Raw genomic sequence first — 19,960 nt, 5'->3', positions numbered from 1 at the left:
AAAATTTAATTTAATCCATTTTAAATTTGGGCTGAAACACAACAAAATGTGAAAAAGTCAAGGGGTGTGAATACTTTCTGAAGGCATACATAATACATATATTTGGCATATTTTGGTGCGATTTTTTTTTTTTTTTTTTTTTTTTCATGCTAGTAGTGAGATTACCCATTCCGAGTACAATATTGACAGCTCATGTCAGCATCATGCATATTGCTGCTAGGTTATGGTGTTGACAATTTATCTTTGTTGTTTCGCAGGTTTTGAGTCGAACCATTCATGTCTACCCAAAGAGAAGTGGATGCGTTTCAAGTACTTTTGTTGCTTTAGTTCTTTCATCTTTTCTTTTTCATTATTTTCTACTTTTACTCTAACTTTATTAGCCCCCGTTGGACTTAGTCCAAAATGGTGGCTTATGGATTTGGTCTCTGTGCATGCATCTGCAACCGTATCGTCCGCAACCAAGTATAGACCGATTTTATTTGTACTTGACACAAAGACAACACATGATGGTATACTTTTGTACAAGTCTCCCAGTCCCTGCGGCTGAAACATATACACCTCATTTTGTTTCACAATGCGATCAAAGATGGCTGGCTGGCGGTCATTTTAGTTGTTAACAAAATAAACCCGATGTTGAACACGTCCTCAACCATATTCTTAGACATGCATTTTCCGATATTGATCAATCTTGGCACACAGATAATGAACGATTGCTTACATATGCACCTTATTTATTTTCGAGATTAGAGCCAAGATGACCCACTGGTGGAGATTTTGTTACTTAAACGTGTCCCCAACCATTTCTTGGACATTCATGGTCCGATTTTGTTCAAACGTGCCACAAGAACAGTACACGATGGCATACACTTTATTTTGCAATCTGATCAAAGGAAGCCGACTGGTGGCCATTTTAGTTGTAAATAAATATTTGCGAGCCCTTAAACTCCATACAACAAAATGAATAAAACAACGAGGGTTATGACATTTTATGTCTTTTTTTTTCCTTGTTGCTTAATTTCCTGATTTTGTAGTGTTTTTCCAATTGAGAAGTCTCCAACAAGTTTGTTTTCTTAAGCTCTTGCCTTTACAGGTATAAGTACAGCTGCATGTTGTGCAAGTTCTCCACGTTCAACGACGATTGGATGGAGGAGCACATGAACTGTAAATCACACAAGGAGACGCTGGAGTTGATTGATAATATGTTTCCCAAAGATTTCTTCATCTCCGCATTTCTCCATGTGAGGCCCATAATCTGAATAGTGTGTCGAATATCTTTGTAACTCGTTAATTAACTAGGAGGTCACCACTGCCCAAATTTGATGCTATGGAAGTATCTAATAAGTTATTTGGCCCGAATCAATCTGCCACACTCATGGACAAGAGGGAGAGATATGTGTAGTTCTACCTGTTTCACTAAATGCAGCAGCTTGTACGAGTTGGTGTCCATCTAATTCTTGTTACGGGCACTTGCTTTTGTTTGACATTTCATTGCACTTGATAATTAAAAAAAAATCCCTTTATTGAGGTAGCTGACCACCCTTCCATGCTGTATCTTGTCACTTCTCTTTGAGTTCCACTTGTTCTGAATCTCTACTTTAAGCACTGGCCACTGTGTTCGGTAGCCCAGTTCCTTTATGCAATCCACTTGGACATCATTTGCAGAGAAAATTTGGAAAAATATTGTAAACATGTTTTTTTTGTAACTACCTCTTGTATATCAAAAGCAATGAATAATGTACTACAATTTAAATATGCACAACAAAGTAGAGGCACTTGATTATCCAAAAATGGTCACGACTGATTGCAAGCACAAGTTGCATTTTTGCCTGCACTGAAAAAAGTTACTTGTGACTTCGAACTCATTTCATTATGGCAGGTCACATATAATTGATCATTTCTTAATGGTGGTGATGATAATCCACACCATTTTATTTGGCCGATTATATCTGCCAGTTAAGCCATTCAAAGGTGCTTCACGGTGCAGCGGGCCATGCCTGTGCAATGGTTGCCACACTATGGTTTGGCTGTGCTTTATCCTTTTTAGGTCATCTCCTTAGAGATGACCTAATAAAGCCGGACCATATGTCCGTACGTCCGTCCGTCCGTCTGTCAGCAATTTTTCTTTCCGATCTTGATGAAACTTAGTATGTGGGTAGAGGTCGATGAGTGTTGCACAACGATATAACTTTTGTCCGGGTTCAAGGTCAGGGTCAAGGTCACGAGGTCACGGAAGTTATAAAAATCACCATTTTCAAAACGTATCTAGTCTGCCATTCTACAAGATATTCGGCAACTGTTTATTGATTATGATAGTAAAAAATATTATCTTGTATCTAACCGGACAGATTTTTGAATTTCCTTCCCGTTTCATAGTCACGTGATCTGGAAGATGGTCAAAAACGCCGATGTGATTCGCAAAGAAGGAAGGAAGGAGAAATGAAATATAAATATAAAACACATTTTTAGCCTTTTTATGTCATCTCTTCGAGCATGACCTAATAATATGGGTGTGGATGTCCTTCGATCCGTCCGTTGCGAAAATGACGATTTTCAAATTCTATCTCCTCCTACATTTCTCAAGCGATCTTGAATTTGATTGTGGCATATGAATCTATGGGACAATATCTAAATTTGGTCGGGCCGGGTTTTCGATATTCGCTTTCGTTTTCGTGTCATGTGACTTCAAAGTTGGCAAAAAATGCGATAATGACGATTTTCAAAATCTATCTCCTCCTACATTTCTCAAGCAATCTTGAATTTTATTGTGGCATATGAATCTATGGGACAATATCTAAATTTGGTCGGGCCGGATTTTCGATATTCGCTTTCGTTTTCATGTCACGTGACTTCAAAGTTGGCAAAAGATGTGAAAATGACGATTTTCAAAATCTATCTCCTCCTACATTTCTCAAGCAATCTTGAATTTTATTGTGGCATATGAATCTATGGGACAATATCTAAATTTGGTGGGGCCGGGTTTTCGATATTCGCTTTCGTTTTCGCGTCACGTGACTTCAAAGTTTGCAAAAACTGCCCTACCTTCAGGAGGCTATATATTTTCTCGCAGAGATGACCGTCGCTCCCGCACGGGGGTAATTATATATATATATATATATATATATATATATATATATATATATATATATATTTTTTTTTTTTGCAGTTTCCCATCATTTAATTAAACCATTATTTAACTTTAAAAAAATTATTATGCCTCTTGGAGGAATTAAGTGTTGGTGCCTGTGGTGTCCTGCTTTTTGGAAAGAGAAAACCCATAAAACGTTAGTTTTCTTTCAGAGGAAGAATTTTGAATGCTACCAATTGGCTAATATTACGAGTTTCCTATACTGGGAACTATCAGCGATTTTTAGATCGCATCACTCTAGTTATTGGTTTATTCATTGACATTCTATTTTACCTTTGAGCAATTGCAAACAATCAATTTATTTGCATGTTGTCATTAATTAATTGTCCTTTTTATTCCAAATATACAGCTCTCATAGGCATGGCTTTGGTGAATATCCATGTTTCTTCAAGGGGGGCGGGGGATGCGTCCCAAATGTTTTGTGTTCCTGAATCGATGCAAAATAAAAATAATTATGAGCGCAGAGAAAAAAGACAGGAGGAGAAAGTGTTTCTTTTATTATTTTTTTTAATGTCCTTTTCTTTAGAATCGAGTGCTGAAGCGAAACCAGGAAATTGTACCGAAGATGCAGAAGGAATGGGAAAAGACACACAAGAAACCGTTCAAGAGCCAAATTACAGGTAACTCTAGTATGCCTCAACTTTTTAGAATTTTTTTTTTCTTTGAACAGCAAAGAAGTACAGAGTTTTATTGGCTCTTTTTTTTTCTCAATGATTTTAAAGCTGAAAAGCCTCGTATACCAACTGCTTCTTCGTAAGAAGTCAAATACAAATACTGCAAAATTTATTTCAAATAATCAAAGAAATGAGTCACATGTTCTGTGTTTTTATCTCCATGTATGATAATCCACATCTCTGATTGAGACGGAATGTGTTTTTATTTACTTTTCTTAATCAAACAGAGTTTCCACGGGGTTCTGGAGGTTGAGAGCAATGCTGTTAAGGGACCAAGTGCATAGCAATACCCGCCGCTCCCCCTCTCCTTTTGTCGGCAATACCAAATTATTTTTATTATGCTTTTCACGTTTTTGTTTTGACACGAGAACATAGTACTTGTCTTCACCATAAGTAATCACGATGTGTTTGTGGATTTATTTGGAGCTGGCACCTTTGTTGATGTCAGAAATTGACACCCTGATGTCCAATTCTCATAAATCCATGGGTATCATTTCATAAATGTCTGGATGCTACGTTGAAACAAACATTCAGATCAATTAATCAAATGGTCACAAGCATGTATGCAAGTTAAAAAAAAAAGCAGAAGTCTGCAGTTGTAAGATGCCAATGAATACTCTGTTCATATAACCTTTTGAACCACCCCTTGTCCTACCACCTATCATCCAAATTTGTCAACATGTGATTTCAATGTCTTTAAAACTACTTGTGGAGCACCAGGGTGGCATTTGGTTTTGGAGATTAGCATGGGGAAGCAGATGTGTGAAATGACAGCATGCCTCTTCCCAAAATTTCATTGCTTGTCATTAAGGTGTGACCACAGAAGTGTGATAAGTGCATACCGATGGTATGAAAATGGTTTTAAGATAGAATGTTCCCTTCATGGATGCAATTAACAGCACGTTGATTCAAGCATGCTAAACGTCGTATGAAATGAGGGGAAGCTGATGTTTCGAGCATTAAACCTTCATCGCATCAAAAGTTGACTTTTAACTGTTGTTTTGCGCCGATGAAGGGTGAGCGCCCGAAATGTGAGCTTGTTTTCCCATTGTGTAGAGCATACATTGACCAACATTCTGCTGATGCCATCCATCGTTTTACCTGTCAGCCAACGCAGATCGACGCTAGCCTTCATGAGCAAGACTAGTTCTTCATTCTTCTTTAAGTTTCCTTTACCCTGCTCTCTTTAAAAATAAAAATAAAAAGTTAAAGAACAAAAGGCACACACATCAACGAGAACTACTGCCATATTCTATGTTGAAGCATGTTTCTCCATTTTTTTTAATTTCCTGCTGTCCCCAGTGCATGCTTTTTGTGTCATTGTTGCCACTACTGTTTGATTCACCAAAAATTATTTCATGCGTCATAATCTTACCTGTACTGTTTTTTTTTAGACTTCAAAATTCCTGAGGGGTGGTTACGTCAAGAGGTTGTTCGCTGCCTCGCCTGCCGAGTCTTCACCACTCTGGATAAAAAGCACATCCTCCATCATTTGAAATCATTCAACCATTGCCGGCGATATGAGGTTGGTTGTGCTAAGTAAAGACAAAGTTTGCCAATGAATGAAAACGATGAAAGTGTTCCTTTTTGTGAAATCTGAATTGTACTGAGAAAAAAAAAAACTTAAATCTGTATAACAAATCATCATGAACTCGTAAAAGGGATTCCCGCTCAGCCAGTTGAGGTTCTGTGCTGATTAGTCCACCTTGGTTGAACACACATGAGCACCAATCATCCCTTGCCTTAAAAGTTAAGGTCAGCATTGGTTGAATTATTTTCACTCGGATGGCATTCTCCAACTGATGAGGTTGAGCTCGGACTTTGAGAAGGAGTTTGTGGGACTTCCCAGGCAAAAATGTTACAGTTAGAACTATAGTATGAGAGTTTTACTCTCATATACTACAGTAGTCTACAGATAATTACTCCAGGAAAGGAATGTTATTTTTGCCTGGGTTTCCTCGATTTCTTATTTTTTTAAACAAAAGTTGATTAAGAGTGAAAACAATGATTATTTATATTTTCTCTTGTAGCAAGGTGTATCACAAGAATACGGTCTTCATCCAGTTCTCTTCCTTCTCTCTGTCTTTGGTATTAATGATATTGTTATAGCCATCGGGTCGTTCCAGTTACCTGGTACGAATCCCAGCGAGTCACGTCAAAGCGGCCATGGTGGCCGACTGATTTGGTCGCCTCGGGCCAGATAACGTGTCTATTAAGCAAGATACCGTGCCGAGTGAGACAACCGAGCCAATGGATACGCGACTCTGATTAGCTGTCGTGCCAAAATGGCTGAGACATATTGAAATAATGGAAGAGGAAAGATGAGTGAAAATGATACACCAGAGCAGGATGAACAATAAAAGGCCAGTTGGTCGGCCATTTACCAGGTGGAAGCAAACTGGACAATGATCTCATGTTCTAATGGAAGTTTACATCACTGTGTAAGAAACACAATCTAGCCCAAGATAGGAAATGCTAGAAGGCTGTCGTTTGGCTATTCTGCTGCATGACAGTGGGAAAATATGATGGAATTTCATTATTTTCATTTTTTCTTTTTTCGCTTTTATTTCCTGGAATGGAGACGACGGCTTTTCATTATTTTGGTAATGGTGTCGACGTTTTTTTAAATTTTTTTGGGTTTGTTTGTTTGTTTGGTGCAAGGAACTTTTTCATAATATGAGAAAGAATTTTCAATCTCATGTGCAATTTGGGGGTTTCCATCTGACTTTGCCATTGTTAATTATTGTAGGTTTTCCAAGAGGAAAAGAGGAGAGTGATTCGTAATGAGGTCTTTGAAGTGTATGATCAGCCAAATCTGTCTCGTGAATTCCAAAAGTTCAAGCAGGTAAGCTTTACGTTTGGCTCAGCCCATTTCAAATCATTTCAGCGTCTTGCTTGTATCCATAAGCAAAAGGCACTATATAAATACAATTATAATTGTAAGTATCATCATTCGCCAGTTGCCTTTGCACTGGTACCTTGCCAATATCACTGAGATTATGGTCAGGAATTTTTGATGTCGGTTTGTGAAGGAGTTGGGTGGGAAAACGAATCTTGTATAGTTTGTCATTGATTTTATTTTTTTGCAACGGCTGTGTTATGATTGGTATTTTCATGATCTGCAACAAAGTAAAGCCAAACTTAATTTTTTGAGAGGCAAAGTATTTTTTGTTTCAACGATCAAAGATCTATTCAAACCAAAGATTGCAGTAAACAAATATTATTGTTAAAGGGGAACCCAAACACAGATCACCTCGACGCGAATGTATCCCTTGATACCCCACAATATAGATATGATGTCTCTTTCCGATTTCCGAATTATAAAGTCGGTAATTTTGCGATTAAAAGTCGAAATCTTCCTGTGCTTCAGGTTAGCTGTATGTCGCATCACGAGGTCGACCGCCATATCCGTACTGTGTCTGGGTTGCATTACTGTACGATTTAACTCAAACGGCAAATAATTTTTGATTTTCCACAAACAAGCCGAGTCGATACGTCCTTGGTGGTTGTAGTAATACAAACTGAAGTGGTTTCATGCTACACCAATGGCTGAAAGACCGTAAGTTTGCCAGAAATTGGATGAGGTTTTTCCAAAATACCCACGTGTGGAACAAACTCCCACACTGTCTTAAATCCCACTCTTCCTGCCATGTCTTGAAAACAGCTGTTCACCTTCACCTCTTCTCTTCCCCCATCCAAAACCATGATCTTTTCTACCCCTGTTAATCCACCCCAAACCCACCTCCTTTAAATTCCCTGCTTTCCTTTCTGAATGTCCTTGTAGTATCCATCACGTTTACCCGTGTACCCGCCCCATCCCACTCTCTTCCACAGATCTCCTGTTGTCTCTGTTCCCCACTGTTGTGCTTCCTTTTCTTGCCCTCTCTTATCTCCTGCTCCCTTAATTATATTGTTACGGCTGTGGAAATTCGCAATACACAATAAAGGTTCCTTAGATTAGCTATGCTGGTAAGTGAGTGTTCAGATAGGTCCCCACCGTTGTTTAAAGGGATTTCTTCGTGTTCACCGGGCTGCGACTCTTTGAGAAAGCCGTTTTTCTTTATCTATCGTTATTTTGAGCCACCATTGCAACAAACCTCCACGCAAACAACCGCCACCAACTACACCACAACGCCCACCACGCTCACACCACCCCCACAAAAATCACCACCATCTTCGCCACTACGCCCGCTTATGAATGCCATCCTCCGCGGACCACGGTAAGACGGTTTCCGCGTCGGAAACCATCCGAGAAGGATTAGCAGAACAAAAGCTCTTGTGAGGCCTGTGGGGTTTTTCCCACCTGTTTTCCCCGCGCTTGGTGTGAAGGGAAGGGGGCAGGGCAGCTTGCTCCCCATTGGTGGGACACGGGGCATGAGGCAGTCGGAGTGAGGGCACGCCCCTTTTCGAGAAGCTTCTCGAAGGGAGGCAGAGCCGAAAACGAGGTGAGGTGAAGGGCGGACCGCACGCGGAGCTTTCTCTTCTTCTTGGTTCATGCTCGCCCCTGTCTCTCTCGGTGATTCACGTTGGGCCTCTTCCTCTCTTCACGGTTCATGTGCTCTTCTTGGCTCGTGCTCCCCTCCTCGCCCGTTCCCACGCTCGTGGCCCGGCGCGGCCTGGTGGTGGAGATGCGGACGGGAGGCGCCGCAGTGCGGCCTGTGGTGGACCTGCGTGTCCGGACGAGGGGTGCCGGAGAGGGTTCGCTGGCCGCGTGGGAGGTCGGAGCCAGGCGTGGCCCCGTTGACAGTCGTTAAACCCCCACCCGTGACTGGCTCCTGGCGATAGTTCCGGGAGGGTCACGACTGAATTGTCCGACCGGTGGGTGACATGGTCACGATTAGAGTTCCGTGGCCGATCGCACGCCAGGCGGACCAGAATTCGTAACAGTGGTGTCCGGGACTGGGATTCAAATCCATCCCGCCTCCAACTAAATTCACGGAACCAGATCAGGGGTGAGTGAAGCGACCCTCCGTGTTCCCAAAATTACAAGTATTTAAATTATTCCACGAAATAAGATGGCTTTTCAAGGCGAACGGGTGCCGGGTGGATTAGATATGTGTTTTGATGTAGGATCCATGGCCCGGGACGGTTCTTTTTGTAATTATAATCCATGGGGGAGCTCAACCCCATATTCTGAGCACGGACTTTGCCGGCAAACGGAGTCGCACAGTGGCGGCGCGATTGCACCTCGGCGCGGCACGGAGCGGGCGGCTATTTTTAATGCAACGAACGGCGCGACACAAGGCGAGTGCCTTCAGTCACCGCTTCAAACCATGTGGTCATGGCAGGCGAGGCAGGCGGACATTGGCGGGCTTCGGAAACAATTAGAGGAAGAATGGAAAACTAAGCAGGAAAAGGAAAAATGTGAACACGATTTGGAATTAAAACAACTAAAGGAAGAGGTAAAATCAGGCAAACAGATAAAAGAAAGCCTCGAAGAGAAGATAAAAAGAGGAGAGAAATATCTGGAGGAAAGGAAGGAAGAATTATTGGAAAAGTCAAGACAGTTCAAAGAACTACAGGGAGAAATGAGGAAAGTAGAGTTGAGTACCCATGAATTGGAACAAGAGAAGAGCAAACTGAACGAAAGAATTGAGAAAGAGCAAATTAGTAATACCAGGGATAGAGAGAACTTTGAGGAGATCGTGTGGAAAATGAAGCTGAAAAAGGAAAATCGGAAACACAAAAAGGAGATTGACCAATTTAAGCAAACATCGAAACTGGAGAAGAAAGGACAGGAGAGGAAACAAGGAAGAGTAGTGAGAGAGCAGCGAATGAAACACAAAAAGGAGATTGATCAAATGAAGAAAACCACAAAACTGGAGAAGGAAGGACAGGAGAGGAAACAAGGAAGAGTAGTGAAGGAGCAGCGAATGAAACACAAAAGGGTGATTAACAAAATGAAGAAAACCACGAGATTGGAGAAGGAAGGACAGGAGAGGAAGCAAGGAAGAGTAGTGAAAGAACAGCAAATGAAACACAAGAAGGAAATGAGCCAATTGAAAGAAACGATGAGATTGGAGGCTGAAAAGCATGAGGAAAGAGTGGGAGAGAAAACAAAAACTATACGAGTTTGAAATTAACCAGCTCGAGGGGAGAGCAAAATTTGAGTCCACAGAGATGGAAAAACTCCGGAAAGAGAACGAACAACTCAAAAAGCTCAGAGAGGAAGAACGACTCAAAAGGAGTCAGGAAGTAGAACTGCACAATAAGGTGGGATGTGTGACAGCACCACAAGGAGAAATGTTCGTGGTGCAGGACTTGATTGACACCACTCGTCGGATGAAAGAACAATTAGGGCAAACTCTGATAAAGGAGACACAAATAAAAATGGAGACGATGGAAATAACAGAAACGACGAAGGAAAAGGAAGTATTGCCAGAGACACGGGAGATAGACCGAGTCGAGACTAAATTAAATAGACACGAAGAGGCTACAGAAATAAAATGTATAGAGACTCGGGAGATAGAAAAAGTAGAGGAGAGACTACACGATAAAGACGGGGTGGAAGAAACTAAAGACGAGCACACACACACGGATGTAGTGAAGGATAATTGGGGCGAGCTCGCGGAATGTCTCGAGACCCGGTGCGAGCAGCTGGATGGCCTCCTCCAGGAACGAGGGGAGGGAATATGCCCCTTTGAAGCTGTTCACGACCAGGTGGGTTCGGTCGTGTCAAGCAAGGTAGAGGGGGCGACTGCTGCAAACGGGTGCACGTCGAGCTTGGGGGGTATGGAGGCCCCGGGAACCCTTGTGGTGGCACGAATCCCCAGTGTGGTTGCAAGTGTGGTCCCGGTGTGTGTGGTGTCGAAGTGTGTGCTCACAATTGTGGTAAAATGCGTGCTCCCCAGCACGCCGTGTGTGAGTGAAACGGTCTGTATGAGTGAAACACCACGTGTGAGTGTCACCGCGTGTGTGAGTCGAAGGGTGTGTGTGAGTGAGACAGCGTGTGTGAGGTCGCTGTATGTGAGGGAGATGACGGTCGGCATGCGCGAGCACGCAGCCGCGTCTCCCGGTGTGAATGTCATGGAATGGTGTGTGAGCGTCGTTACATGCAGGAGTGCATGGATGGAATGGAGACGACGACTGCGACAGAGGGACAAGGACTGGGTAACGACCGTAACTGTAATGGGGACCGCGCCGGCTTTACCTAGCAGCGAGCGTGGGGTCCGTGCTGTGCAACGCACGAGGCCGCCGCGTGCGTGCTTGCGGGAGTGAAACCCGGTCCGGAAACACCCGCAGTGAATGTTGCCGATCCCGCGACGGACAAAAGCTAGGCTGGATAGACGGATTCGGAATGGATGGGTTCTCCACGCGGGCGTGTGTTTGAAGCTCCGACGGGCAGGCTACGTGGGAGGTCGGAGCCGTGCGCGGCCCCGCTGACGGTCGTGGGAGGGGGACTGGACGACCACGAAAGGGAGGTCCTTACTTTTCTTTTTACTTTTGCTTGCATGGTGTGGCGCCGTCTGTAAGTAGAACCTGTTTAAGTGACTGTCAGGTCAGATCAGGTATGGGAGCATGTGCCAGAATAGCACGTCGCTGCGTCCACTTTCCGCCGGTACTCCAGGGGCCTCCGTCTGGCCATCCCCCAGGCAGATGCCAGGCCCATCCCCATCTCCTTGAGATGATGGTCAACCTGTTGCAACCATGAGGAACGTGGTCGACCCACTGGCCTCCTCCACTCATGAGACTCCCTCGCTGAGAGAATCTGGTGAGCAGGATTAGAGTCAGGAAAACGAGCCACATGTCCATACAGCCGCAACTGACGCTCACGGACTATGCAGGTAACAAATCTCATCCGAGTCTCTCTCAGCAACCGCTCGTTGGACACAAAATCCGACCAGCGATAGCCAAGGATTCTCCGAAGAGACCTGGTACCAAAGGAATTAAGTCTCCGTCTCAGATCCTTGGTCAGAGTCCAAGTCTCGCACCCATAGAGCAAGACTGGAAGTACCAAGGACCTGAAGACTCGGACTTTCGTCCTCCCGCACAGGTACCGGCAGCGCCACACCCCATGATCCAGTGAATCCATGACTCCCCAGGCCGGACCCAGACGTCTATTGACCTCTGACTCGCAGCCAGCAGAGACATGAATATCACTGCCAAGGTAAGTGAATCTCTCCACGACCTCAACATCCTCACCACAAACAGACACAGACAGGACAGCAGCATCCAAGATGTCACCGAAAGCCTGGATCTTAGTTTTGACCCAAGAAACCCGTAATCCCAACGGCTCCGACTCCTCATTCAGCACCCCGAGGGCCCCCAAGAGGATGTCTAAAGTCTCCGCAAAGATGACTGCATCATCTGCAAAGTCAACGTCCGAGATCTTGACATTCCCAAATGACGCACCGCAACTTGATCTCTCCGACATCCTCCCTAGAATCCAGTCCATACAAGTGCTGAAAAGTGTGGGGGCAAGTACACATCCCTGACGAACTCCAGTAACAACTGGAAATAAGTCAGAGATGGTACCACCACACTTCACAGCACTCTCAGTACCAGAGTAGAGTTCAGACATCAGATCGATCAGTTTTGGTGGCACCCCACGAAGACCAAGAATCCTCCAGAGGACGTCCCGATTCACTGAATCGAACGCTTTACAGAGATCAACATAGGCTGCAAGCAGCCCCTGCCGAAACTCTCATCTGCGTTCGGTGAGGACACGAAGTGCAAGGATACGGTCAATCGTTGACCTCTTTGGTGTAAAGCCTGACTGCTCTGGACGCTGGTGCTCAAGCAGATGGTGGCGAACCCTATCGAGAATTATCCGAGCAAAGACCTTGCCCGGCACTGAGAGCAGCGTCACCCCTCGGTAGTTGTTGCAGTCTTGGCGATCACCCTTCCCTTTCCAGAGAGGGACAACAAGGCCCCTCTTCCAGTCAGTTGGGATGATGCCTGTGTTCCAGGCAGAGCACAAAACTGCATGCAACGACACGAGTGCAGCATTTCCACCAGCCTTGAGAAGTTTGGCATGGATGCCACAGATCCCTGGAGCTTTGCCCCGTTTCAACTGGTTCACCGCAGCCCGTGTTTCCACAAGCGTAGGTGGACCACAGTTGATTCGAGGGTCAGCAACAGGGATTGTAACACCCTTGACGTCCAACTCGACAGTTGGGGGATCAGCCTGGTACAACTGCGCAAAGTAACCGGCCCAGCGGGCCTTCACTTCAGACTCCTCTGTCAAGAGTCTACCACTCTCTACTCGAACTGTAGTGCTCCAAGGGATGGGCTTGGATGAACGTAATGCGCGAATTCCCCTGTAAGCGGGACGAGAATCACCTGTCCACAGGTGATGCTCTACCCCCTCACAGATTCCTCGCACATAGGCCTCCTTGTCCACCCTCAGTGCACGTACAGTTTTCCGCCTCACCTCCCTGAATAGCTCAGCTCGGCCATTCAGCCTGGCCCTGCGACTCTGGTCAATGGTATCCAGTGTCCCTTGAGAGACAAAATTCTTCTTTGTCCTGCGGTGAGCTCCAAGGCATCCACCGGCAACATCAAGGACGGTGGTCTTGAAGGCGCTCCACAACTCTTCAGGACACCCCAAAGTACCCAGACCCCCCAAGTGTCCACTCAGCCTGTTCGCAAACTCCTCAGCTACTCTCTCATCCCTGAGCTTGGCAACATCCAGCCTCGGCTGGGATGGTACCATTCTCCAGGATTTAAGGTGCAGCTTTAGAGTTGCTACAACAAGCCTGTGGTCAGTATTGAGGAACTGAGCACTCCGGTAGACCCTGCAGTTCTGGATCATCCTCCAACGACCGTCAATGAGGTTGACTGTGTTGTCAAAGTGACTGTGTTGTACAGAATTCCCTGCTTTATTCGGTTGTATTGTTTTCTTGCTGTGCATATTGCATGACTGCCTTACGTGTGTGTAAATAATAAATGTGCTTAAAGAACTGTTCCCCGTCGTTGCGTCCTTTCCTTTATTGAAAGTGCCACCTTACCTCGTGGAATAATTAGTGAGGGTTTGAACACCCGGGTAAAGTAATCTGAACCGTCGAGGTCGGCAATAACACCGCTCGGTTATCCCTGTAGTACGGAACGAACCGCTTAAGCAGTTGGTGTCCTAAGCCAACCTGCGGCATGGTGCAACCCCTCGGTAGGTTATCCGCGCGGGTATTTAGGTATATCGACATTCGGCGATTCACCCTATTTCGCGCGGGTAGAATGCGGACTGGATTGTGGTGAGGTTAAACCCCAACCCGTGACTGGCTCCTGGCGGTAGTTCCAGGAGGGTCACGACTGAATTGTCCGACCGGTGGGTGACGCGGTCACGATTAGAGTTCGGTGGCCGATCGCACACCAGGTGGACCAGAATTCGGAACATCAGGAACTATCTGTTTTGCATTTGCAAGCTGAACGAGGGCAGCAGGCATGGGCCAAGGCCAAAGGTGGGCAGGCAAGGCTTGGCATGACGAAACAAGGCCGTTGTAACAAACAGAGCCAGCAGATGAAGTGGCCGGCACAGGCCTTGAAGCAAACAGCCATCCGATGAAGTGGCCGGCACAGGCCTTGCAATCAGGAGGTTGGTGGAGGGAGTGCGGTGATGCTGGCCACTCGGAAGGCAGGCTCGGACCTACCCTGCAGTCTCCCTCCCAACCTATCGCCTTTGCCTGTCTCGGTCCATACCCACCCCTTTAATTTGCAAAGAATCAATTTAGCCCCAACTTTTTTTTTTGTTGTTTTTATTTTATTTTTACTTCCCCCACTATAACTCGTCCCCTAACCCCCTTTATCGTCCTTGCTTGGCTAACCTATCCTGTCCTAGCCTACTCCCAACCCCTACGTTTCCTTCCTGGAGGGGAATAAGGGAGAGCTAGCGTCCTGTGTCGAGGCCCAATGAAGCCTCAGAATGGCCTCCTCAGATTTCAGCGATCTCAACCCAAAGTGGGTCCAGTGGCCAACAACGAGAGCGAAGGGATGGATGGTGCGGAGGGGTACACTTCCTATCTACCCAAACTTTTATTCCTTAAACTACCCCGGCGCTTTCAACAAGCGCCTCTCTCTTAAACTATCTGTTCCAACAACCAAGATTCCCGTCGCCTGTGTTTGTGCCCTCACAAATTTCGGGCCATGCCCCCCAATTTTCTCTCGTGCCCTTGCATGGCTTCATGGCTGGGACGCGTGGCTCCCTTGGCAGGAACTACCCTCTGCCGATTCCCCAACGATGGCACCCCTGGGCACTACACTGCCTCCGAGCCTACCAGCTCCCTAAAAACTGGGGAGTGCCCTCCTCGGCTACTCCCCCTCAATGCCCACATGGTGTGTTGGTGCCCCGGGTCCCTTTCCGAGGGTCGCCCGTGCCCAGTGCACTGCCCCCGTGGCATTTGGCGCCACGGGCCCCGCATCATGTGGGTCACCCGTGCCCACTACGCTATTCCGGCCCCCCATGGGCTCTTGGCGTACCGCGGCCAACTAGCCCGGTGCCCAGGGTACCCACTCAGCGATACTCAGCGTTCGCAGCCACGCTCCCAGCCCGGACGGGGCTCCTGCACCCCTCCAAACGGGTTTCGAGCCTACTTCCCCACCAACAGCAAAACGACCTCCATTTTGTCAATTTGACTAACCCCCTAACTCACATTACACTGACCCCGGGGTCCCTTGGGTGGGAATCACTCCTCCCCCCAATCACTCATCGCACCATGCATTCCCCAATCACTCCATACAAACAGACCCGCTGGCCTCACTCACTCAACCTGTTTCCACCTCACAACTCTTAAACACAACCATCGCTGATCTCTGCCATCCTGCTCACTACTTCCCCTAACTACCTCGTGCTCCCTCGTCGTCCCTTAAACTACAGCACGTTCCATTTAACACTACGTAACTCTAGCTACGTCCCCTCTCCACATCCACAGTCTGTCTCTGTCCTCAAATCCAAAAATGAATTCCCATATTCCATCCTAAATCTCAACTACAATCCCTCCACCTAATCCATTCCACGGGCCCCATGAGGACTTATCCCTGCCCCATAGAGCCGGTCTAGCTATCACTAACCCTACCCCCTAACTAGTTGTGTCCTGTGCCCTGTCCAAGGGGGTCTTCCACCGCTTGCCTGGGAATCCTGTTCACCCGAAACGAGGCTTGCTTTCTTTTATTTTTTTAAATGCGCGCACTTGCGTGGCAACTCGCAAGCTGCACTCTTTCCCCATGACGTCATGGCAGCTGTTCGTGCACCTTGTCCCTTCTCGGACGGTACCATCCGGCAGGGATACCCCTCCTGCCGGATTCCAATCCTACGTGCAGCCATGTCGTCACCCTGCGCATCAAAAAAACAAGCCTCGCGTTTCAAGGGGTTCCCCGCACGAACACATGTGCTCTGCTCGTCGGAGCTTCACACACATGCCCGCGTGGAGAACCCGTCCGGTCCGAATCCATTACCAGCCTACCTTTTGTCCGTCGCGGGATCGGCAACATCTACCGCGGGCGTTTCCGCACCGGGTTTCACTCCCGCAGCTGAGCACGTGGCGGTCTCTTGCGAAGCCCGGCCCGAACCTCGCGTTCGCCGCTGGGTAAACCCGGCGCGGTCCCCAATGCAGCTACGGCTGCTACTCGGCCTTTGTCCACCGTCTGGTGCCGTCCTCGTCGCCATTTAACACACGTACTCCCGCGTGCCTTGACGCTCATACACCTCACCATTACACTCTCACCGGGAGACGCGGCTGCGTGCTCCCGCATGCTCACAGTCATCTCCCTCACACACGCTGTCCCTCCCACAGATGGCCGTTCACTCACGCGTGCCATTTCCCTCGCACACGTGGTTCCATTCACACACGGTGCCTCATACACACACAGCGTGCTGGGAAGCACGCATTTCGGCACACTCGCGTACACACATTTCGACACCACACACACCGGCACAATCGTACTGGGGATTCGCGCCACCACAAGGGGTTCCGGGGTCTCTATACCCCCCAAGCTCGGTGTGTACCCGTCCGTAGCACTCGCCCCCTCAACCTCGCAAAGCTCGACTGGACCCACCTGGTCGTGATCAGCTTCAAGGGAGCATAGCATCTCCCTCCCTTCCTGAAGGAGGCTATCCAACTGCTTGTACTGGGTCACGACACAGTCTGCCAGCTCGCCCTCATCGTCCCACGCTAGCTCTGTGTGTGTGTGCTCGTTTTCCACCCCGTCTTTATTGTGTAGTCTCTCCTCTACTTTTTCTATCTTCCGCGTCTCTGTGCATTTTATTTCCTTTATTATCTCTGTCGCTCCATGCGTCTCTTACACGTCTCAGCCACCCCCTTTAATTTTTCCCTCTGTGTCACCGTCACTTTTTTTGTCACCTGCACGAGTCTCGCCTTACTCTACGTATCAAATAATGTTGTTGGCGAATTTGATCACACATTTTAAGCACGTTTAAAATATGAACTAGTAACAACTATTTCCTGTCAAATGTTCAAAATGTCGATTATAAGTTCTATGTCTCATATTTCCATGTTTTTGAGAATTTTGCTGGGTGGTTTGCTGTTGCCTTCTCAGTAGTAACTTGGGGCAGGAATTTGTAATTTGCTTGTGGTGCTGGCGATGGCTCTCCTACTTTTCACGAAGGACACCGTGCGTTCTTTTAACATCCAGCAACTAATGCCGGCAGACGGGACGCCCGGTTTAACGTACATCCGAGGAACGGCATACACATTGATGAAACACCCTGCCTGTGAAACACTGGGATGTCAGTTTATCGCTGCGTCAGGATGCAAACCCAGGCTGGACTAACTCCGAGGCGAGTGTGCGTACCTCTAGGGTCTCGGCCATCCTGACAGCCCTGTATCCATAACGATTACGTCAAAACAAACACCTCATCGGCCACATGACTTCGATGAATTGGGGTTTGTGAACGAGAATGATAAAGACCATCTAAATTACTCGGCAGTGTAGGATTACTTAACTTAAAAAAAAAACGGAGGGAACTTTTCCAAAATTTGCATATTAATGTACACGTTTCAAAACCTCGAAGGTGATGCACTTGGTCCAAACCTGGTGGGGAAATTGACACACTTGGAAACTAAACTCGTCTTAGATTGCCATTACAAATACAATTGTGATCATATTCTGTTTGTACACGAAAGTTAACTGTTGAGTAGATATTTAATCCCTTTTACAAATATTTGGTCCTTTAAAAAAAAAAAGAATTTCACTTGAACAAAATGTATTCTCTGTTGTTACAGTAATGCCAAAAATAGTTGTTGCTTTGCAGAGTTGTCATGGTGAGGGAGGCAAAGGGAGTGATGGAGAGCATTTGGATGACGAAGAAACGTCCATGACAGGGACAGGAAATCAAGGATCAGAGGAGAGCAATGACTCGACTGGTGAAGCCAAAGAAGAAGAAAAGCAAGGAGATGATTGTGTAACAGTGGAGAGATTTGAGTCGAGCAGTGAGGCACCTGAACATGCTGAACAGGATGGTGGTCAAGCATCGGTGGACAACACTGAGGCCAAAGCAAGTGACGCAGCAGGACGTGTCCTTACTGGGATACATGAGCTTCACTCGGGATATGTATCTCCAGATAAGTGTGGTACCTTAGAAGATGAGCTGGCCGAGTACTCGGAAGGGGTCCAGCCGAAAGATGTTGAAGGCTCTGCGGTTGAGGGGGGTTTTATTCAACAAACTGAAGGAAACCTATCAGATGATCTCGAAGGTTCAGGCTTGTCAGATTCGCTGAGAGCTTAGGATTAGCAGCCATGTTTGAGGGCTTTATGTGCATCCTTTGAAGGGAGGAAATCTGTGAAAAAAATTGGAAATTTTTTTTTTTTTTTTAAAGATGAAAAGCTTTGCTCAAGATTTCGATTTTTACTAATTTTGGTTGCACCAAAACATTTACTTTGTCACTAATATTGAGTTGTTTTTTTTAATACATGCGGTTGGTACCTGAGCAAAACACGACCGACAGTTTTCAACCTTTCCAACTGAGAAGCTGCAGGAGCCACAGGTTCGCAAATTCCAAGATGCATCAACTCGTATTACAAGAGCCCCAGTAAGTAAGTCCTGCGAGTCATCAAGTGAAGTTACTTGTAATGGAATAGTTTGTTAAGGACGCAATATTGTACCTTTCTTTTTGTTAACGGGTTAACATTGGGTGTGTTCTGAGCTGGTGTGAACAGTGAAGTTCATGGGGGAGATGGGAAATTAAGTTTCAGATGACTGTTTAGTTTGTAATATCCTGTGTCCTTGTTTCGCTCCTGACTGTAAACTCATTAGTGACACGGCTAGTCTCATGTGGAAGTCAAAAATAACGATCTTGTATAACTGCTGTAAGACGAAGCTTTTTTGTGAATGTCGATTTCTCATTACCTTGTGCACATTCAGCAGAGTCGAGTGAAGTAGACTATTAAATACGACAGGTTCTTTTTATTTTTATTTTTTTTGGTGTGTTTCTTTAACTGTGCTTGTTAGCAATTAACTTTTACTCCTCCTCTCATTGGTTTCAACATATGCAGGCTGTTTCTGCATTTTACACCAATATTTACCGAACACCGCTCACTTAAGGAACATCTGTGATTATCCTGGAGAGATTTGGACGTGACTTTCCTGTCATATTACCATTTCTTTGTTGACCTGATTCATTTTTCTGTTATTGTCATTAAAACTTAGATTTAGCGAAGTCATTTTCATCATTTTGTACTTCTTGTTCAACAGCTCAAACTGGCAGGCTTAACTTACAGTTAATAAACAGTTATACAAATGAACAGGCAAACAAAGATATTTATATGTGGGAGAAATTACATGCCCAGACCAGGAATCGAACCCAGGTCCTCTGGTGATCTGTACCAGTGTTCTGCCATCTGAGCTCTCTGGGCGACGCACCGGCTGAGCACGCAATTCTCGCACATATAGAAATGCCACTCTCTTTCCCTCGCTGCTTCCAGGATACTCGCTGCCAACCATAGGAGCAGCGACGGCCTGTTCACTAGATGTTCTTTATTAACCACGAGAGTTAATGAACAAGCTTGCTGAATACAGTACTCTAACAACGAGAGAGTTCATAGAACACTTTACCCCTCGCAAGTTTTAGAAAAGGGCATGAGAAGGGTTTTTTCAACTCTTGCTTTGTGTTTCCGAGCACGGTCTATATTGGCTTTGTTTGTGAACTTTGAATAAAAGGTGCAATGGTAACCATACGAAGGCAGTGGGTCA

The 19,960-nt window shown here is 46.0% G+C and overlaps 1 protein-coding gene across 1 annotated transcript in view; it reads left to right on the top strand.

Annotated features, from left to right (window-relative positions):
* The window catches only part of LOC147012586 (uncharacterized), a 50,947-nt gene extending 31,520 nt beyond the window's left edge, over nt 1-19,427 (top strand). Inside the window, exons 7-12 of the mRNA XM_085853583.1 lie at nt 258-309; nt 1,091-1,238; nt 3,672-3,765; nt 5,214-5,344; nt 6,569-6,664; nt 18,023-19,427. Coding sequence (XP_085709709.1) covers nt 258-309; nt 1,091-1,238; nt 3,672-3,765; nt 5,214-5,344; nt 6,569-6,664; nt 18,023-18,496 — 995 coding nt within the window. The 3' untranslated portion in view covers nt 18,497-19,427. The remainder of the gene's footprint in view (nt 1-257; nt 310-1,090; nt 1,239-3,671; nt 3,766-5,213; nt 5,345-6,568; nt 6,665-18,022) is intronic.
* The last annotated feature ends 533 nt before the right edge of the window (nt 19,428-19,960 follow it).

The sequence above is a fragment of the Eptatretus burgeri genome, chromosome 14, assembly GCF_056783735.1.
Source record: "Eptatretus burgeri isolate ZD-2024b chromosome 14, Ebu_testis_v1, whole genome shotgun sequence".
NCBI lineage: Eukaryota > Metazoa > Chordata > Myxini > Myxiniformes > Myxinidae > Eptatretus > Eptatretus burgeri.
Note: the sequence above shows the minus strand (reverse complement) of the source record. Positions and strands in the feature narration are given on the sequence as shown.